This window comes from Hylobates moloch, unplaced genomic scaffold (assembly GCF_009828535.3).
Source record: "Hylobates moloch isolate HMO894 unplaced genomic scaffold, HMol_V3 SCAFFOLD_20, whole genome shotgun sequence".
Lineage (NCBI taxonomy): Eukaryota > Metazoa > Chordata > Mammalia > Primates > Hylobatidae > Hylobates > Hylobates moloch.
The window spans coordinates 30272889-30290829 of NW_026652295.1; the positions used below are offsets into that span (position 1 = coordinate 30272889).

General features: G+C 50.1%; 1 protein-coding gene and 3 non-coding genes across 4 annotated transcripts; all 4 read left to right on the forward strand.

Annotated features, from left to right (window-relative positions):
* Nucleotides 1-4133: 4133 nt before the first annotated feature.
* On the forward strand, nucleotides 4134-6684 carry HSPA1B (heat shock protein family A (Hsp70) member 1B). Its single transcript, XM_032141314.2, has one exon. It carries the CDS (start codon nucleotides 4370-4372, stop codon nucleotides 6293-6295), a length of 1926 nt encoding a protein of 641 aa, XP_031997205.1. The 5' UTR covers nucleotides 4134-4369; the 3' UTR covers nucleotides 6296-6684.
* Nucleotides 6685-11664: 4980 nt separating this feature from the next.
* On the forward strand, nucleotides 11665-11727 carry LOC116460532 (small nucleolar RNA SNORD48). The gene has a single exon (XR_004245836.1). It is a non-coding gene; the product is annotated as a small nucleolar RNA SNORD48 (small nucleolar RNA).
* A 1893-nt stretch (nucleotides 11728-13620) lies between these two features.
* Nucleotides 13621-13687, forward strand: LOC116460530 (small nucleolar RNA SNORD52). The gene has a single exon (XR_004245834.1). It is a non-coding gene; the product is annotated as a small nucleolar RNA SNORD52 (small nucleolar RNA).
* A 320-nt stretch (nucleotides 13688-14007) lies between these two features.
* Nucleotides 14008-14090, forward strand: LOC131382172 (small nucleolar RNA ZL8). The gene has a single exon (XR_009211420.1). It is a non-coding gene; the product is annotated as a small nucleolar RNA ZL8 (small nucleolar RNA).
* Nucleotides 14091-17941: the final 3851 nt, after the last annotated feature.

Below are 17941 nucleotides of genomic sequence, written 5' to 3' on the forward strand. Positions count from 1 at the left end.
TGGATGAACTTAAAATTATACCATCTTTTTTTTTAAATTTATTATTTTTTTAAGACAGTCTTGCTCTGTCACCCAGACTGGAGTGCAGTGGTGTGATCTCAGCTCACTGCAACCTCCACCTCCCGGGTTCAAGTGATTCTCCTGCCTCAGCTCCTGAGTAGCTGGGATTACAGGTGTGCACCACCACGTCCGGCTAATTTTTGTGTTTTTAGGAGAGACAGGGTTTTGCCATGTTTGCCAGGCTGGTCTTGAACTCCTGACCTCAGATGATCCGCCCACCTCGGCCTCTCAAAGTGCTGAGATTACATGCGTGAGCCATGGCGCCTGGCCTATACCATCTTTTAAAATTAACAAAATTAAGAAAACTACTGTTTGAGGAACTATAAAAAGGAGAGGGAGAAGGAAGGAAAAGACCCTGCAGCGTCAGCCTGAAGAAAGCTCTCTTACCCCACACTGCTGTAGCAATTATGTTCTTGGCACTCCCTCTTCAGTTCTCTTGTCCCTTTGAAAGCATCTGACCTGGCTTTCACTTTGGGGACTCTGAGCTCTGATCCTTCCAAACACGGAATCCAATAAAAACCTAATTCTGAAATTAATCACATTAAAGTTCTGAAAAATCTCCTGGGGTTCTTATATATTCACCTTAGACAGCAATTAAACTTGTGACTGGATTTCTGCCTTGTGAAGCATCCAGTCTAAAAGGAAAGAAAAGGCCGGCATGGTGCCTCATGCCTGTAATCCCAGCACTTTGGGCGACCCAGACGGACGGATCACCTGAGGTCAGGAGTTCGAGACCAGCCTGGCCAACATGACAAAACCCTGTCTCTACTAAAAATACAAAAATTAGCCAGGCATGGTGGTGCGCACCTGTAATCCCAGCCACTCAGGAGGCTGAGGCAGGAGAATCGCTTGAACCTGGGAGGTGGAGGCTGCAGTGAGCTGAGATTGTGCTATTGCACTCCAGCCTGGGCGACAGAGCAAGACTCCATCTCAAAAAAAAAAAAAAAAAGAAAAAAAGAAAATTCAGGTGACCCTCTCCTTGTCAGGAAATGGACAAGGAATATGTATGTGTGGGTTTCCAGTCTAGTCCACAGAGGCTTCACTTAAAAGCTAGGTCAACTATAGCACTGTAGACTCTGACTAGTGTGACTGATTCAAGAAAAACAGCATTTATATTGGATTTTTCTGCTATCCGGAGATCACCCAAGATTTGGGGCCCCAACACCACATCTAGTTGCCAGGCAGTTGAGACAGTGATGCCCTTTGCTTCATGCCAATGGAGAGGTTTTTTTCTCCCCCTTTCCCGCCACTCACCCCCCACTTTTTATGTTTCTTAGCAGAATCAGAGAAGTATTTTATTTTTGAGAAGGAGTTTCGCTCTTGTTGCCCAGGCTAGAGTGCAGTGGCACGATCTCGGCTCACCGCAACCTCCGCCTCCTGGGTTCAAGTGATTCTCCTGCCTCAGACTCCCAAGTAGCTGGGATTACAGGCACGTGCCACCATGCCCAGGTAATTTTTTTTTTTTTTTTTTTTTTTTGGTATTTTTAGTAGAGACGGGCTTTCTCCATGTTGGTCAGGCTGGTCTCCAACTTCTGACCTCAGGTGATCTGCTGCGTTGGCCTCCCAAAGTGCTGGGATTACAGGTGTGAGCCACCGTGCCGGCCTTTTAAATTGTAGATTTGGAAGGAGGGAAGGAATGAATCCAGACCTGCCAGTAGTAGTAGTTGATGGTGAGGAAGCTTCCAGAGGGAGGGGTGAGGTTAAGGGTCTCTGGAAGTGTTGATACACTGTGCAGCTAAGATGAACATAGTTTGGGAGAATCTCCAGCCAGACATTTCATAGAGAAATGTTTGGGAAAATTCTTGAAGTTTGACCGGTTTGACTAGTTTAGAGAGGTGATTCTTAAGGGAGCTAAAGCTGAATGTGAAAGTTATCACCTACCTGCACATACAGACACACGCAGATTGTTAAAGCAATTTATTTGCAACATCAGTTTAGATCAGTGAATTATAAACAAATGAATACCCCTGAATTCCAGGAAGAGGTGTTTTGATAGTGGACAGGTGTGTGTGCGCTGTGCATATGAAAAGTGCCAATTGAGCAAAGTGTTTAAAAACAGGATTATTCCCTTCATCAATAACTTCTTCCTTCCATTTGTGCTCAAGGAATATCCCCATGGCAATGAGGCTATTTTTTTTTCTTTTCTTTTTTTTTTTTTTTTTTGTAGTAGGTTGTAAACACAGTACTATTGCTTTAACCCCTCACATTTTCCTTTCAGACGCCTAACAAAGGGTCTTGCATTCACACTAAGAATGAAGGAAAAAAAAAGGGAAAGTAAATTACTAAATGCAATCGTATTTAAAACAGGAGGAAGGAGAATCCGCAGGAAGTTGGAATCTAGGATAAAAACTTAAGACACATTCAGCCTGGCCAACATGGCGAAACCCTGTCTCTATTAAAAATACAAAAATTAGCCCGGTGTGGTGGCACATCCTGTAATTCCAGCTACTGGGGAGGCTGAGGCAGCAAAATTGTTTGAACCCCAGGGGCAGGGGTTGCAATGAGCAGCGATCTCGCCACTGCACTCCAGCCTGGGCGACAGAGTGAGACTCAGTCTCAAAACAAACAAACAAACAAAAACAAACAACAGACCGGGAATGGTGGCTCATGCCTGTAATCCCAGCACTTTGGGAGGCCGAGGTGGGCAGATCACGAGGTCAGGAGTTCGAGACCAGCCTGACCAACATGGTGAAACCCTGTCTCTACTAAAAATACAAAAATTAGCCAGGAGTGGTGCCACATGCCTGTAATCCCAGCTACTCAGGAGGCTGAGGTAGGAGAATTGCTTAAACCCGGGAGGCGGAGGTTGCAGTGAGCTGAGATCACGCCACTGCACTTCAGCTTGGGTGACAGAGCGAGACTGTCTCAAAACGAAAACAAACTTAAGACACATAACCTGAGGTTTTAGAGGAGCTAGTAACTAGAACCTGGGTCCCAACCCCTCCTGCTTTCCAGCATCACTCCACACAGTTTGCTTAAAGAGGGCCACCTGCCAAACAGCTGTAGTATGTGCTGTTAAAGAGAGCTAAACACCCCCCCGCACCTCCCTCCCAGGCTCACCATCTTGTTATATTTGACCTAAAAACGGTGACAGCCTAGGGGTTTCAGGGACAGACAGAAAATCTTACTCGGGACTGTGAGGTCCTAGTTCTACACACTGTCCAGGAGTGAACCAGGAATTGAGAAAGTAGGAAGGAGGTGTCCCAGACTCCAAGCTAGGAATGGGGAGGGAAATGGAGGAATCCAGAATGCCTTAAGGACGGCCTACATACTAAGGAAAATTTTTTTCTAACTCCTGGTTGCAGCAGACAGGAGCGGCTGAAGGCGGGGACAGGGGTGCGGCGGACCCACCCCTCCCACTACCCGACCAGCGCCTCCCTTCCTCCTTGGATGGGTGCCCCTGTCTTGCTAAGAACTGCCTGTTTACACAACTGCTTTCCTTGTGAAAATTTAAAGGCTCCTATTCCCAGTTGTCCCATCCTTTAGGTTAAAGATTATGTCAAAAACTATATTGCATTATCTCTTTCCTTCTCCTTCCCATTAAGATGGAAAAAACATCCGGGAGAGCCGGGCCGTTTCTCAGGCAGACTAGGCCATTAGGTGCCTCGGAGAAAGGACCCAAGGCTGCTCCGTCCTTCACAGACACAGTCCAATCAGAGTTTCCTAGGCACATCGATGCACCGCCTCCTTCGAGAAACAAGGTAACTTTCGGGTTCTGGTTGTCTCCAAAGTCATCCGACCAATCTCGCACCGCCCTAAAATTACAAGCCCAGAGCAGGCCCTTCCTGTCAATTACCTACTGAAGGGCAGGCGGCCAGCATCGCCATGGAGACCAACACCCTTCCCACCACCACTCCCCCTTCCCCTCAGGGCCCCTGTCCCCTCCAGTGAATCCCAGAAGACTCTGGAGAGTTCTGAGCAGGGGGCGGCACCCTGGCCTCTGATTGGTCCAAGGAAGGCTGGGGGGCAGGACGGGAGGCGAAACCCCTGGAATATTCCCGACCTGGCAGCCTCATCGAGCTCGGTGATTGGCTCAGAAGGGGAAAGGCGGGTCTCCGTGACGACTTATAAAAGCCGAGGGGCGCCGGTCCGGAAAACGGCCAGCCTGAGGAGCTGCTGCGAGAGTCCGTTGCCTTTTCCGAGGGTGACTCCCGCGGTCCCAAGGCTTTCCAGAGCGAACCTGTGCGGCTGCGGGCACCGCCGCGTTGAGTTTCCGGCGTTCCGAAGGACCGAGCTCTTGTCCCGGATCCCGTCCTCCGTTTCCAGCCCCGAATCTCAGAGCGGAGCCGACAGAGAGCAGGGCACCGGCATGGCCAAAGCCGCGGCGATCGGCATCGACCTGGGCACCACCTACTCTTGCGTGGGGGTGTTCCAGCACGGCAAGGTGGAGATCATCGCCAACGACCAGGGCAACCGCACCACCCCCAGCTACGTGGCCTTCACGGACACCGAGCGGCTCATCGGGGATGCGGCCAAGAACCAGGTGGCGCTGAACCCGCAGAACACCGTGTTTGACGCGAAGCGGCTGATCGGCCGCAAGTTCGGCGACCCGGTGGTGCAGTCGGACATGAAGCACTGGCCTTTCCAGGTGATTAACGACGGAGACAAGCCCAAGGTGCAGGTGAGCTACAAGGGGGAGACCAAGGCATTCTACCCCGAGGAGATCTCGTCCATGGTGCTGACCAAGATGAAGGAGATCGCCGAGGCGTACCTGGGCTATCCGGTGACCAACGCGGTGATCACCGTGCCGGCCTACTTCAACGACTCGCAGCGCCAGGCCACCAAGGATGCGGGTGTGATCGCGGGGCTCAACGTGCTGCGGATCATCAACGAGCCCACGGCCGCCGCCATCGCCTACGGCCTGGACAGAACGGGCAAGGGGGAGCGCAACGTGCTCATCTTTGACCTGGGCGGGGGCACCTTCGACGTGTCCATCCTGACGATCGACGACGGTATCTTCGAGGTGAAGGCCACGGCCGGGGACACCCACCTGGGTGGGGAGGACTTTGACAACAGGCTGGTGAACCACTTCGTGGAGGAGTTCAAGAGAAAACACAAGAAGGACATCAGCCAGAACAAGCGAGCCGTGAGGCGGCTGCGCACCGCCTGCGAGAGGGCCAAGAGGACCCTGTCGTCCAGCACCCAGGCCAGCCTGGAGATCGACTCCCTGTTTGAGGGCATCGACTTCTACACGTCCATCACCAGGGCGAGGTTCGAGGAGCTGTGCTCGGACCTGTTCCGAAGCACCCTGGAGCCCGTGGAGAAGGCTCTGCGCGACGCCAAGCTGGACAAGGCCCAGATCCACGACCTGGTCCTGGTCGGGGGTTCCACCCGCATCCCCAAGGTGCAGAAGCTGCTGCAGGACTTCTTCAACGGGCGCGACCTGAACAAGAGCATCAACCCCGACGAGGCTGTGGCCTACGGGGCGGCGGTGCAGGCGGCCATCCTGATGGGGGACAAGTCCGAGAACGTGCAGGACCTGCTGCTGCTGGACGTGGCTCCGCTGTCGCTGGGGCTGGAGACGGCCGGAGGCGTGATGACTGCCCTGATCAAGCGCAACTCCACCATCCCCACCAAGCAGACGCAGATCTTCACCACCTACTCCGACAACCAACCCGGGGTGCTGATCCAGGTGTACGAGGGCGAGAGGGCCATGACGAAGGACAACAATCTGTTGGGGCGCTTCGAGCTGAGCGGCATCCCTCCGGCCCCCAGGGGCGTGCCCCAGATCGAGGTGACCTTCGACATCGATGCCAACGGCATCCTGAACGTCACGGCCACGGACAAGAGCACCGGCAAGGCCAACAAGATCACCATCACCAACGACAAGGGCCGCCTGAGCAAGGAAGAGATCGAACGCATGGTGCAGGAGGCGGAGAAGTACAAAGCCGAGGACGAGGTGCAGCGCGAGAGGGTGTCAGCCAAGAACGCCCTGGAGTCCTACGCCTTCAACATGAAGAGCGCCGTGGAGGATGAGGGGCTCAAGGGCAAGATCAGCGAGGCCGACAAGAAGAAGGTGCTGGACAAGTGTCAAGAGGTCATCTCGTGGCTGGACGCCAACACCCTGGCCGAGAAGGACGAGTTTGAGCACAAGAGGAAGGAGCTGGAGCAGGTGTGTAACCCCATCATCAGCGGACTGTACCAGGGTGCGGGTGGTCCCGGGCCTGGCGGCTTCGGGGCTCAGAGTCCCAAGGGAGGGTCTGGGTCAGGCCCCACCATTGAGGAGGTGGATTAGGAGCCTTCGTTCCTTAGTATGTTTGTCTTTGAGGTGGACTGTTTGGACTCAAGGACTTTGCTGCTGTTTTCCTATGTCATTTCTGCTTCAGCTCTTTGCTGCTTCACTTCTTTGTAAAGTTAAGTTGTAACCTGATGGTAATTAGCTGGCTTCATTATTTTTGTAGTACAACCAATATGTTCATTAGAATTCTTTGCATTTAATGTTGATACTGTAAGGGTGTTTCGTTCCCTTTAAATGAATCAACACTGCCACCTTCTGTACGAGTTTTTTTTTTTTTTTTTTTTTTTTTTTTTTTTTTTTTGCTTTGCGAAAACACTACAAAGGCTGGGAATGTATGTTTTTATAATTTGTTTACTTAAATATGAAAAATAAAATGTTAAACTTTTTCTTGTCTGTTAATATGTGAAGATAATGGATATTTAGGGAGGGATAGTGTCTGAATTCCATCTATCTATAGTCTGAAAAGGACAGTACTTCTGAAGAGTTATACGTGTAGGAGTTAGGGCTACACATATTTTTGTTAGGACTTAATTGTGGGCCTTAAGAGAAATTGCAGGTGCCCGTCTTGATTAGAGTGGGGCTTGTTTCAGGGAAAAGTCGGATGGCAGCTGCAAAACGGTACTGGGGGTGGTTGAGGTGGGTTAACTGGGGCGGGGAGGGGAGGGGTGGTGCTGAGAGGGGATTATGGTCGTTTTCTCTCTCTCTTCCACTTAGCGGAGTGGGAGTCCACAAAAAAATGCTCACTTTTTTTTTTTTTGAGATGGAATCTCACTCTCACTCTTGTCGCCCAGGCTGGAGTGCAGTGGCGCGATCTCGGCTCACGGTAACTTTCGCCTCCCAGGTTCAAGCGATTCTCCTGCCTCAGCCTCCTGAGTAACTGGGACTACAGGCGCATGCCACCATGCCTGGCTAATTTTTTGTATTTTTGGTAGAGACGGGGTTTTACCGTGTTAGCCAGGATGGTCTCAATCTCCTGACCTCGGCTCATATTCATTTATATGTGGAATCTAGCCGGTCGCGGTGGCTCACGCTTGTAATCCCAGCACTTTGGGAGGCCGAGGCGGGCGGATCACGAGGTCAGGAGATCTAGACCACGGTGAAACCCCGTCTCTACTAAAAATACAAAAAAATTAGCCGGGCGTGGTGGCGGGCGCCTGTAGTCCCAGCTACTCGGAGAGGCTGAGGCAGGAGAATGCGTGAACCCGGGAGGCGGAGCTTGCAGTGAACAGAGATCGCGCCACTGCACTCCAACCTGGGTGACAGAGCGAGACTCCGTCTCAAAAAATAAAAATAAAAATAAATTAAAAAAAAATAAAAAAATATATGTGGAATCTAAACAGCAGAACTCAGAAGCAGAGAAGTGGTTACCAAGGGATGTGGGATGGGGGGATGGGGAGATGTGCAAGGGAAACAAAGCCTTAGGAGGAATACGTTGTGTTTTTTTTTGAAACGGGATATTGCTCTGTCACCCAGGCTGGAGCACAGTAGAGCTCACCACTGTAGTCTCAAACTCCTGGGTTCAAGCAATCCTCCCACCTTAGCCTCCTGAGTAGACCTCCTGGGTCTACAGGTATGTGCCATCATGCTCGGCTAATTTTTTGTATTTTGTAGAGACCAAGTCTTGCTGTGTTGCCCAGGTTGGTCTCAAACTCTTCAGCTCAAGTGATCCCCTTGTCTAGTCCTCCCAAAGTGCTGGGATTATAGGCGTGAGCCACTGTGCCCCGCCTGTTTTTGTGTTTTTTTTTTGGGCGTGGGGTGGAGGGTATATATTGCATGGCGTGGTGAAAATAGTTAATAGTGTATTATATATTTCAAAATTTCAAATGTTCTTATCACAAAAATATTTGAGGTGATACGTTAATTAGCTTGATTTAATTACTCCATATTGTCTTAATAGTTAATAACTACTTTGTACCAATACATGCAACTAAAGTTTGTCAATTTACAAAAAGAATTTAAAAATCAAATAAAATGGGCCAGGTGCGATGGATCATGCTTATAATCCCAGAATTTAGGGAGGGCGAGGCGGGCAGATCACTTGAGGTCCAGAGTTCAAAACCAGCCTGGCCAACATAGCAAAACCCCATCTCTACAAAAAGCAATAGAATTAGCTGGCTGGGCGTGGTGGCTCACGCCTGTAATCCCAGCATTTTGGGAGGCTGAGGCGGGGCAGTTGGATCGCCTAAGGTCAGGAGTTCGAGACCAGCCTGGTCAACATGGTGAAATGCTGTCTCTACTAGGTGGGCACGGTGGGGCATGCCTATAATCCCAGCTACATGGAAGGCTGAAGAAGGAGAATCACTTGAGCCTGGAGGCGGAGGTTGCAGTGAGTCGAGATTGCGCCGCTGTACTCCACCCTGGGTGACAGAGCAATACTTCGTCTCAAAAAAACATAAAACGGTTAAAGTCCTATGTTGCACCTTTGTGTAAATCCTTACACTCTAGGGTTTTAAAACGCTTTAAGGATTACATAATACTGGAAATCCTCCTTGAAAGTGTATAAAAGAAAAGGGATATAGTAAGTTTATTTGGTTTTGGGGCCAATTTTTTTTTTTTTTTTTTTTTTGAGACAGAGTTTCACTTTTGTTGCCCAGGCTGGAGTACGGTGGAGCAATCTCGGCTCACTGCAACCTCTACCTCCCAGGTTCAAACGATTCTTCTGCCTCAGCCTTCCGAGTAGCTGGGATTACAGGCACCGGCTACCATGCTCAGCAAATTTTTTGTATTTTTAGTACAGACGAGGTTTCCGCCATGTTGGGCAGGCTGGTCTGGAACTCCTGACCTCAGGTGATCTGCCTGCCTTGGCCTCCCAAAGTGCTGTGATTATAGGCGTAAGCCACTATGCCCGGCCCTTGGGCCAATTCTTAAAGGCCTGTTTTATTAATGAAAGAGATGAACTAAAGCCTCTGACCATAGCACTTAGTAAAGGCAGCTTAACTGCCAAAACAGCAGGAATTAGGGCTTTCTGTATTTTTTTTTTTTTTTTTTTGAGGTAGGTTCTTACTCTGTTGCCCAGGCTAGAGTGCAGTAGTATGATCACGGTTCATGGTAGCCTCGACCTCCTGGGCTCAATTGATCCTTAGCCTCCTGAGTAGCTGGGACTTACACGTGTATGCCACCACCCATAGCGAATCTTTTTTTCATATACCTGCCAGGCAGTAGAGGGAACAAATACTTTAGCTTTGAGCCATGGCTCTCCACCCTAATGGAACAATAAAACCATTAAGGGATGCCAGGCCTCTCTCAGGCCAATTCAGAATCTCAAAGAGGGCAATGTATACATTTAAAGCTGCCCAGGTGTTAGTAATGTGCAGCCAATGTGGCGAAAACCACTGAACTGGGGTGGCCACCGTGGCTCACGCCTGTAATCCCAGCACTTTGGGAGGCCGAGGTGGGAGGATCACTTGAGGTTCACGAGTTCAAAACCAGCCTGGCCAACATGGTGAAACCCCCTGTCTCTACTAAAAATATATAAAATTAACTGGGTGTGGTGGCAGATGCCTGTAATCCCACCTACTCAGGAGGCTGAGGCAAGTGAATCACTTGAACCCGGGAGGCAGAGGTTGTAGTAAGCCAAGATCATGTCACCGCACTCCAATCTGGGCAACAGAGCAATACCCTATCTCAAAAAAAAAAAAAAAAGAAGAAGAAGAGGCCGGGCTCAGTGACTCACACCTATAATCCTGGCACTTTGTGGAGGCCTAGGCAGGCAAATCACCTGAGGTCAGGAGTTGGAGACCAGCCTGGCTTACATGGTGAAATCCTGACTCTACTAAAAATATGAAAATTAGCCAGGCATGGTTGTGTACACCTGTAATCCCTGCTACTTGGGAGGCTGAGGCAGGAAAATCACTTGAACCGAGGAAGCGGAGGTTGCAGTGAGCCGAGATCCCGCCACTGCACTCCAGCCTGGGCAACAGAGCCAGACTCCGTCTCAAAAAAAAAAAAAAAAAAAAAAGATTAAGAAAAAAATACCAACACACACATCACCAAACATCATACGCATTTATAAATGAGGGCGATAGGAAAGGGTCCAGATAGGTGGGATTTGAAATGACTTCTGAGTTTCAAAAATGCTGTTATTTATTTATTTTTTTGAGACGGAGTCTCGCCCTGTCCCCCAGGGTGGAGTGCAGTGGCGCAATCTCGGCTCACTGCAAGCTCTGCCTCCTGGGTTCACGCCATTCTCCTGTCTCAGCCTCCCGAGTAGCTGGGACTACAGGCGCTCGCCACCACGCTCTGCTAATTTTTTTTGTAGTAGAGACGGGGGTTTCACCGTGTTAGCCAGGATGGTCTCGATCTCCTGACCTTGTGATCCACCTGCCTCGGCCTCCCAAAGTGCTGGGATTAGAGACATGAGCCACCGCGACCGGCCTAATTTTTAAATAAACAGAGACGGGGGTTGAGTGTCACTATTTGCCCAGGCTGGTCTCGAACTCCAGGCCTCAAGTGATCCTCTGCCTGGGCCTGTCCAAAGTGTTGAGATTACAGGCGTGACCTATTACGCCCGACCTGCCTTTTGTGTTTTTGGTTTTTGTTTTGTTTTGTTTAATTGAAGCTTAAGGTGCCTGACAGTCTGCGGGATCGAACTGGGAGGCAAATTCAGATTTCGCTGGGGGAACGGAGTGCAAAGTGTCAGGGTAGCTGGACCCTAAACTGGCGCAGCTGCGCGCGCGGGAAGAGTCCCAGGGTCATTAACGGACCACGGGCTGCTGGGAAACGGCTTAGGAACAGCATCCGGCTGGCGCTGGCCGGCCGGCGACTGGGACTTTCTTCCGCCTGGCCAGACAGATCCCTGTTTTTTGTTTTTCAAAATTCAAAAAGCGTCTCCGAATATTTGCCCAGAAGAGTGTGAAACATACTTTCCTGGCCTTTCTTTCACTTTGTTTTATTTCTGTGTGGACGAACAATGGGGAAAATGCCACGCGTCTAGCCAGGCAGATACGAAAACAGCCATACCCATCAGGCCCCCAACCCGGCGCCGCCATAAATGGCCCCGGCCTCGCCATTTTAGTCCTTTTTGCGAATTGGGCTCGTGCGTTTTCAGTATGAGAGCTGTAATGGCCCGACTGTTGAGTGAGGGGGAGCAGAGGATCCCAACGGCTTGCGCTGCCTTTGTGCAGCAGCCCGCGGGCGGCTATGTCGTGGCCTGGCTGGGGGAGGAGAGCGCGGTCCCCAGTCGAGCTGGGTGAACTACCGTTGCACACTGGAGTTTCTGGTGTCTCTGCTTGGAACTGACCTAGCTCGTGGCAGGGGGAACTCGGCTAGCGGCCCCACAGCCCCTGCTGATTACTCATCACAACTGTGAGTGGGGTTGGGCGAGTGATTGCAAAATGGGGGTGGCAGTCGCCTGGGGATAGGAGGGGAGTGATGATGATCCCAGGTGACTCTGAGTGTGTCGCTGATGCCATCACCGCAGCGCTCTGACCGCCCCTCGGTCCAGCATTTCTAGACCGGGCTCAACGAGGAGTTTATGGCCAAGATCCCTAATCTTTTGCTCTGTGTTTCATTTCCCCGTTAGGACTTGTAAGACGTTCATCGCCGTGTTATCCTTGAGTAAAGGTGAGTATTAGGTGCGAGAGCCTTTTGAGTGCCTCTTGGGACAGCTTTGTTCCCAAGCAAGCTTTCGTTCATGGGCATTATGCGCCTCCCTGCCCCCCCCCCCCTTTTTTTTTTTTGAGACAGTCTCGCTCTATCACCCAGGGTGGAGTGTGGTGGCACGATCTCGACTCACTGCAACCTCCGCCTTCTGGGATCAAGCGATTCTCCTGCCTCAGCCTCCCGATTAGCTGGTATTACAGGCGCGTGCCATCAAGCCTGGCTAATTTTTTGTATTTTTAATAGAGACGGGGTTTCACTGTGTTAGCCAGGATGGTCTCGATCTGCTGACCTCGTGATCTGCCCGCCTCCGCCTCCCAAAGTGCTGGGATTACAGGCGTGAGCCACCGCGCCCGGCCCTTCTCTGCCTCCCGGGTTCAGTCGATTGTCCTTCCTCAGCCTTCCGATTAGGTGGGACTACAGGTCCGCGCCACCACGCTCGGCTAATTTTTCTATTTTTAGTAGAAGGGGTCTCACCATGTTGGCCAGGATGGTCTCCATCTTCTGACCTCGTGAGCCGCTGCGCCCGGCCACTTTTTCTTTTTTGAGCTATAATCCACGTACCACAGCTGGTGACTTCCTTTTATTTGTTTGTTTTTGCTATTTTGTTTTTGAGACAGTCTGCTCCATTGCCCAGGCTGGAGGGCAATGCCAGGATCTCCCTGCAACATCCGCCGTCAGGGCTCAAGTGGTCTTTCCACCTCAGCCTCCTGGGACTACAGGCACATGCTACCACCATGCCTGGCTAATTTTTAGTTTTTTTTTTACAGAAGCGGGCTGTTGCCATGTTGTCCAGGCTGGTCTCCACTCCTGGGCTCAAGCAGTCCTCCTGCCTCAGTCTCCCAAAGTGCTGGAATTACAGGGGTGAGTTGCTGCGCCTGGTGTTGGTGACTTTCTAGAGACTACTTTTTGGTTTACATCATTTTCCTTGTGACTATTTTTACTTTTTGTGGGGGCAGGGGGGCAGTCTCACTCTTTTTAGTTTACATCATTTTCCTTGTGACTATTGTATTTTTACTTTTTTGGGGAGCGGGGAGACATGAGTCTCACTCATGTTGGTCAGGCTGGTCTCAAACTCCTTACCTCAGGTGATCCACCCCCTTCGGCCTCCCAAAGTGGTGGGATTATAGGCGTGAGCCACCTTGCCCGGCCTGTATTTTTATGTTTTAATAAATCCCCGTATTTTTGTTAAAGGCTGGGTAATCTGACTCCTCTCTTCATTTCTACTGTAAAATAGGAGTACACTGGGGCCTCCCAGTGGAGCTGTTCTCTGCAGTTTTATTTTAAATTACTTTTTTTTTTTTTTTTTTGAGACAGAGTCTCACTCTGTCGCCCAGGCTGGAATGCAGTGGCGCAATCTGGGCTCACTGCAAGCTCCGCCTCCCGGGTTCACGCCGTTCTCCTGCCTCAGCCTCTCCGAGTAGCTGGGACTACAGGCGCCCGCCACCACGCCCGGCTAATTTTTTGTATTTTTAGTGGAGACGGGGTTTCATCGTGGTCTCGATCTCCTGACCTCGTGATCCGCCCGCCTCGGCCTCCCAAAGTGCTGGGATTACAAGCGTGAGCCACCACGCCCGGCCTTAAATTGCTTTCTACTCCTCCCTTTCTAACGTCCATTCCTGGACTCATTTGTTAGATCAATATATACTGTGACTGTTGTGTTTTCTTTGAATATACTAGATCTCTTTCCAGAAGAGCTTCCCTTGATCCAGATCTCCCTAATTGGGAATGATGATTTCACAGACTAGAGTCTCCGATGCTGGTCATGATGTCAAAACTAAGTTCTGACTCATTTAGGGAACTGGATACTTGGGTCTCCAGAAGGGCCAATGGGAGGGCCATAATTCTGTTTATTCTCAAATTGTCTTGTTTTCACGTTGTTAGAATGAGCTCTGGAAGCCCAGCCAGGGACAATGCACGTTCACAGAGATTCTGCACTAACCTGAGTGAAGGTCTAAGGTTTGGAACCTCCCCCTCGTGGAGAGAAGCGTTGTATGGCTGTCATGCTTAGACAGTGATTCCTGCAACTTGACCTTCAGGCTGGGAGAGGTGGAGAGCCATGCCTGTTTTCCTTCCTTGCTATGGTGAGTATCCTTTGTTTTGGCTCTCAGTGGGAGTGGTAATGATGATCTGGTTGGACAAGAGTCTCTGAGCTCTTCTCTGAGGATCTTTGAACCCACCTGATCCACCTTCATCCTGCCAGGAATCTCCTGTAATTCATGTTTTTATGGCCAGTTACTTACATGATGAGGTTTAATTGGCTATGGTTCTGCAGGATGTACATGAAGCATGGTGCTGGCATCTGCTCAGCCTCTGGGGGGGCCTCAGGAAACTTTATATTGCATAAGGTACAGAGGGAAGCAGGGATGTAGCATGGCCAGAGCAGCAGCAAAGGCGGGGAGGTGCCACACAATTTTTTTTGTTGTTGTTGTTTGAGACAAAGTCTCGCTGTCCAGGCTGCCCAGGCTGGAGTGCAGTGGCGCGATCTCTGCTCACTTCAGGCTCTGCCCCCCGGGGTTCATGCCATTCTCCTGCCTCAGCCTCTCCGAGTAGCTGGGACTACAGGCGCCCGCCACCACGCCCGGCTAATTTTTTGTATTTTTAGTGGAGACGGGGTTTCATCGTGGTCTCGATCTCCTGACCTCGTGATCCGCCCGCCTCGGCCTCCCGAAGTGCTGGCTGGGATTACAGGCATGAGCCACTGCGCCCGGCCCACACATTTTTAATAAGTTGATCTCTAGAGAACTGTCACGAGCACAGCATCAAGGGGGATGGTGCTTAAGCCATTCACGAGGAATCCATCCCAATGATCCATTACAATTCAATATGAGATGCAGTGGGGAGACAGATCTAAACCCTTATTACAGGGTCTCACTTTGTGCACAGGCTGGTCTTCAACTCCTGCCTCAGTGAGCCACTGTGCCCCAACCCAACATGTTTTGTGTGTGTTTTGAGACTGTCTTGCTCCGTCATCCAGGCTGGAGTGCAGTGGTACACTCTTGGCTTACTTCGGCCTCCCAAGTAGCTGGGATTACAGGCATGCGCCACCAGGCCCGGCTAATTTTTGTATTTTTAGTAGAAGGGTTCACCATGTTGGCTGGGCTGGTCTTGAACTCCTGACCAAGAGATCCGCCCACCTTGACCTCCCAAAGTGCTGAGATTACAGGTATTAGCCACCGAGCCCATCCTGTAACATATATTTTTATTTGTTTTTTGTTTGAGATGGAGTTTCGCTTTGTCGCCCAGGCTGGAGTGCAGTGGCGCATTCTCAGCTCATTGTAACCTCAGCCTCCCAAGTACTTGGAATTACAGGCATGCGCCACCATGCCAGCTAATTTTATATTTTTAGTAGAGATGGAGTTTCACCATGTTGGTCTCGAACTCCTGATCTCAGGTGATTTGCCTGCCTTGGCCTCCCAAAGTGCTGGGATTACAGGTGTGAGCCATAGCGTCTGACAGTTTTATTCTATTTTTTGAGACAGTCTTGCTCTGTCATCCAGGCTGGAGTGCAGTGGTACATTCACAGCTCACTGCAGTCTCAACCTCCTGGGTGGAAGCTCACCTCTCACCTCACCCTTGGAGTAGCTAATGACTTAACAGGCCTGCACCACTATCCCTGGCTAATTTTTTTTTTTTTAATTTGAGGATGGGTGCAGTGGCTCATGCCTGTAATCTCAGCTCTTTGGGAGGCTGAGGTGGGTGGATCACCTGAGGTCAGGAGTTGAAGACCAGCCTGGCCAACATGGTGAAACCCTGTCTCTACTAAAAATACAAAAATTAGCTGGGCTGAGCCGGGCGCGGTGGCTCAAGCCTGTAATCCCAGCACTTTGGGAGGCTGAGGCGGGCGGATCACGAGGTCAGGAGATCGAGACCATCCTGGCTAACACGGTGAAACCCCGTCTCTACTAAAAACACAAAAAATTAGCCGGGCGTGTTGGCGGGCGCCTGTATTCCCAGCTACTCGGGAGGCTGAGGCAGGAGAATGGCGTGAACCCAGGAGGTGGAGGTTGCGGTGAGCCGAGATCGCGCCACTGCACTCCAGCCTGGGGGACAGAGAAAGACTCCGTCTCAAAAAAAAAAAAAAAAAAAAAAAAAAAAGTAATCCCAGCTACTTGGGAGGCTGAGGCAGGAGAATCGCTTGAACCTGGGAGGTGGTGGTTGCAGTGAGCTGATATGGCACCATTGCACTTCACCCTGGGCAACAAAGCAAGACTCCATCTCAAAAAAAAAGAAAAGCTATAGATAATGGGGTCCCACTATGGTGCTTAAGCTGGTCTGAAACTCCTGGGCTCAAGTGATTGTCCTGCCTTGGCCTCCCAACACTTCTGCCTTGGCCTCCCAAAGTGTTGGAATTGACAGGCATGAGCTACCATGCCCAGCCTTTGCTTTTATTGTAGATTTAGGGGGTATATGTGCAGTTTTGTTACTTGGGTTCATTGTATGATGCTGAGGTTTGGGATAGGGCTATCCCCATCACCCAGGTAGTGGGCATAGTACCAAATAGTTATTAAACCTTTGCCCCATTTCCTCTCCCCAGTGTCTGTTGCCATCTTTATGTCCATGTATACTCAACATTTAGCTCCCACTTTCAAGTGAGAACATAGGTATCTGGTTTTCCGTTCTGTATTGATTCACTGAGGATCATGGCCTGTGGTTGCATCCATGTTGCTGCAAAGGATATGAAATCGTTCTTTTTTATTGGTGCATTTTACATGGTTCTAATGTTACTATTTTTCAGGAATTTGCTGACACAAAGAATATCTTCTGCCTGGTGCTGGGTATATCCTAAGAACTTACAGCTTTCCTGTTATTACCCTGTGTGAGCAGCTGTCACCTTATTGGGGGAAGAATGCCTGAAAATTAGGGGACACTTCAAGTAGATAGCATCTATTTCCTATATTGGTCTATATACAAGTATCTGCTTTTATCAAAATAATTCCAATAAAACATTTTAAAGTAAGGAAGACATGGTTTGGTCTCAGTGAAAACAATGGTACAAAAAGATTAAGGGGGCTGGGCGCAGTTGCTCATGCCTATAATCCCAGCACTTTGGGAGGCCGAGGTGGGTGGATCACAAGGTCAGGAGATCTAGATTATCCTGGCCAACATGGTGAAACCCTGTCTCTACTAAAACAAGACAAAAATTAGCTGGGCGTGGTTATGCATACCTGTAATCCCAACTACGCGGGAGGCTGAGGCAGGAGAATGGCTTTGAACCAGGGAGTCCAAGGTTGCAGTGAGCCGAGATCGTGCCACTGCACCTCCAGCCTGGCGACAGTGAGGCTCCGTCTCAAAAACAAAAAAGTGAAAGGTGAAGCCCTGTGAGTTAGTTAATGCTATGAGTTAGGCTGTACCCCACCTTAACCCTAATATTAGAGATTCTTTGTTGGGTGACATAGTATTATGTATAATACACTAGACTTTTGACAATCATTTGAGGTGGTTTTTTTTTGGCGGGGAGGAGGTGGAGTTTCGCCGTTGTTGCCCATGCTGGAGTGCAATGGCAAAATCTCACCTCACTGCAACCTCTGCATCTTGAGTTCAAGTGATTTTTCCTGCCTCACAGACTCCTGAGTAGCTGGGATTACAGGCGCCCGGCACCTCCCCTAGCTATTTTTTATATTTTTAGTAGACAAGGTTTCACCATGTTGGCTAGGCTGGTCTCGAATTCCTGACCTCGGGTGATCCACCCATCTCAAGCCATCCACCCGCCTCAGCCTCCCAAAGTCTTGGGATTACAGGCGTGAGCCACTGTGCCTGGCCGAATTTGAGTTTTTTTAATGATTGTAAAGTATCCACGGCTACCCAATTAGCCATCTTTTTTTTTTTTTTTTTGAGACAGAGTTACACCTTGTCACCTGGGCTGGAATATAGTGGCGGTTTGGGCTCACTGCAGCCTCTCCCTGGGTTCAAGTGATTTTTGTGCCTCAGCGTTCCCAGTAGCTGGGGCTACAGCTCCACACCTTATTTTTGTATTTTTCGTAGAGATGGGGGTTTCACCATATTGGCCAGGGTGGTTTCGAACTCCTGACCTCAAGTGATGTG

Excerpts from the sequence above, each read along its gene's own strand:
- HSPA1B (XM_032141314.2), top strand. The coding sequence starts at position 4,370 with ATGGCCAAAGCCGCGGCGATCGGCATCGACCTGGGCACCACCTACTCT.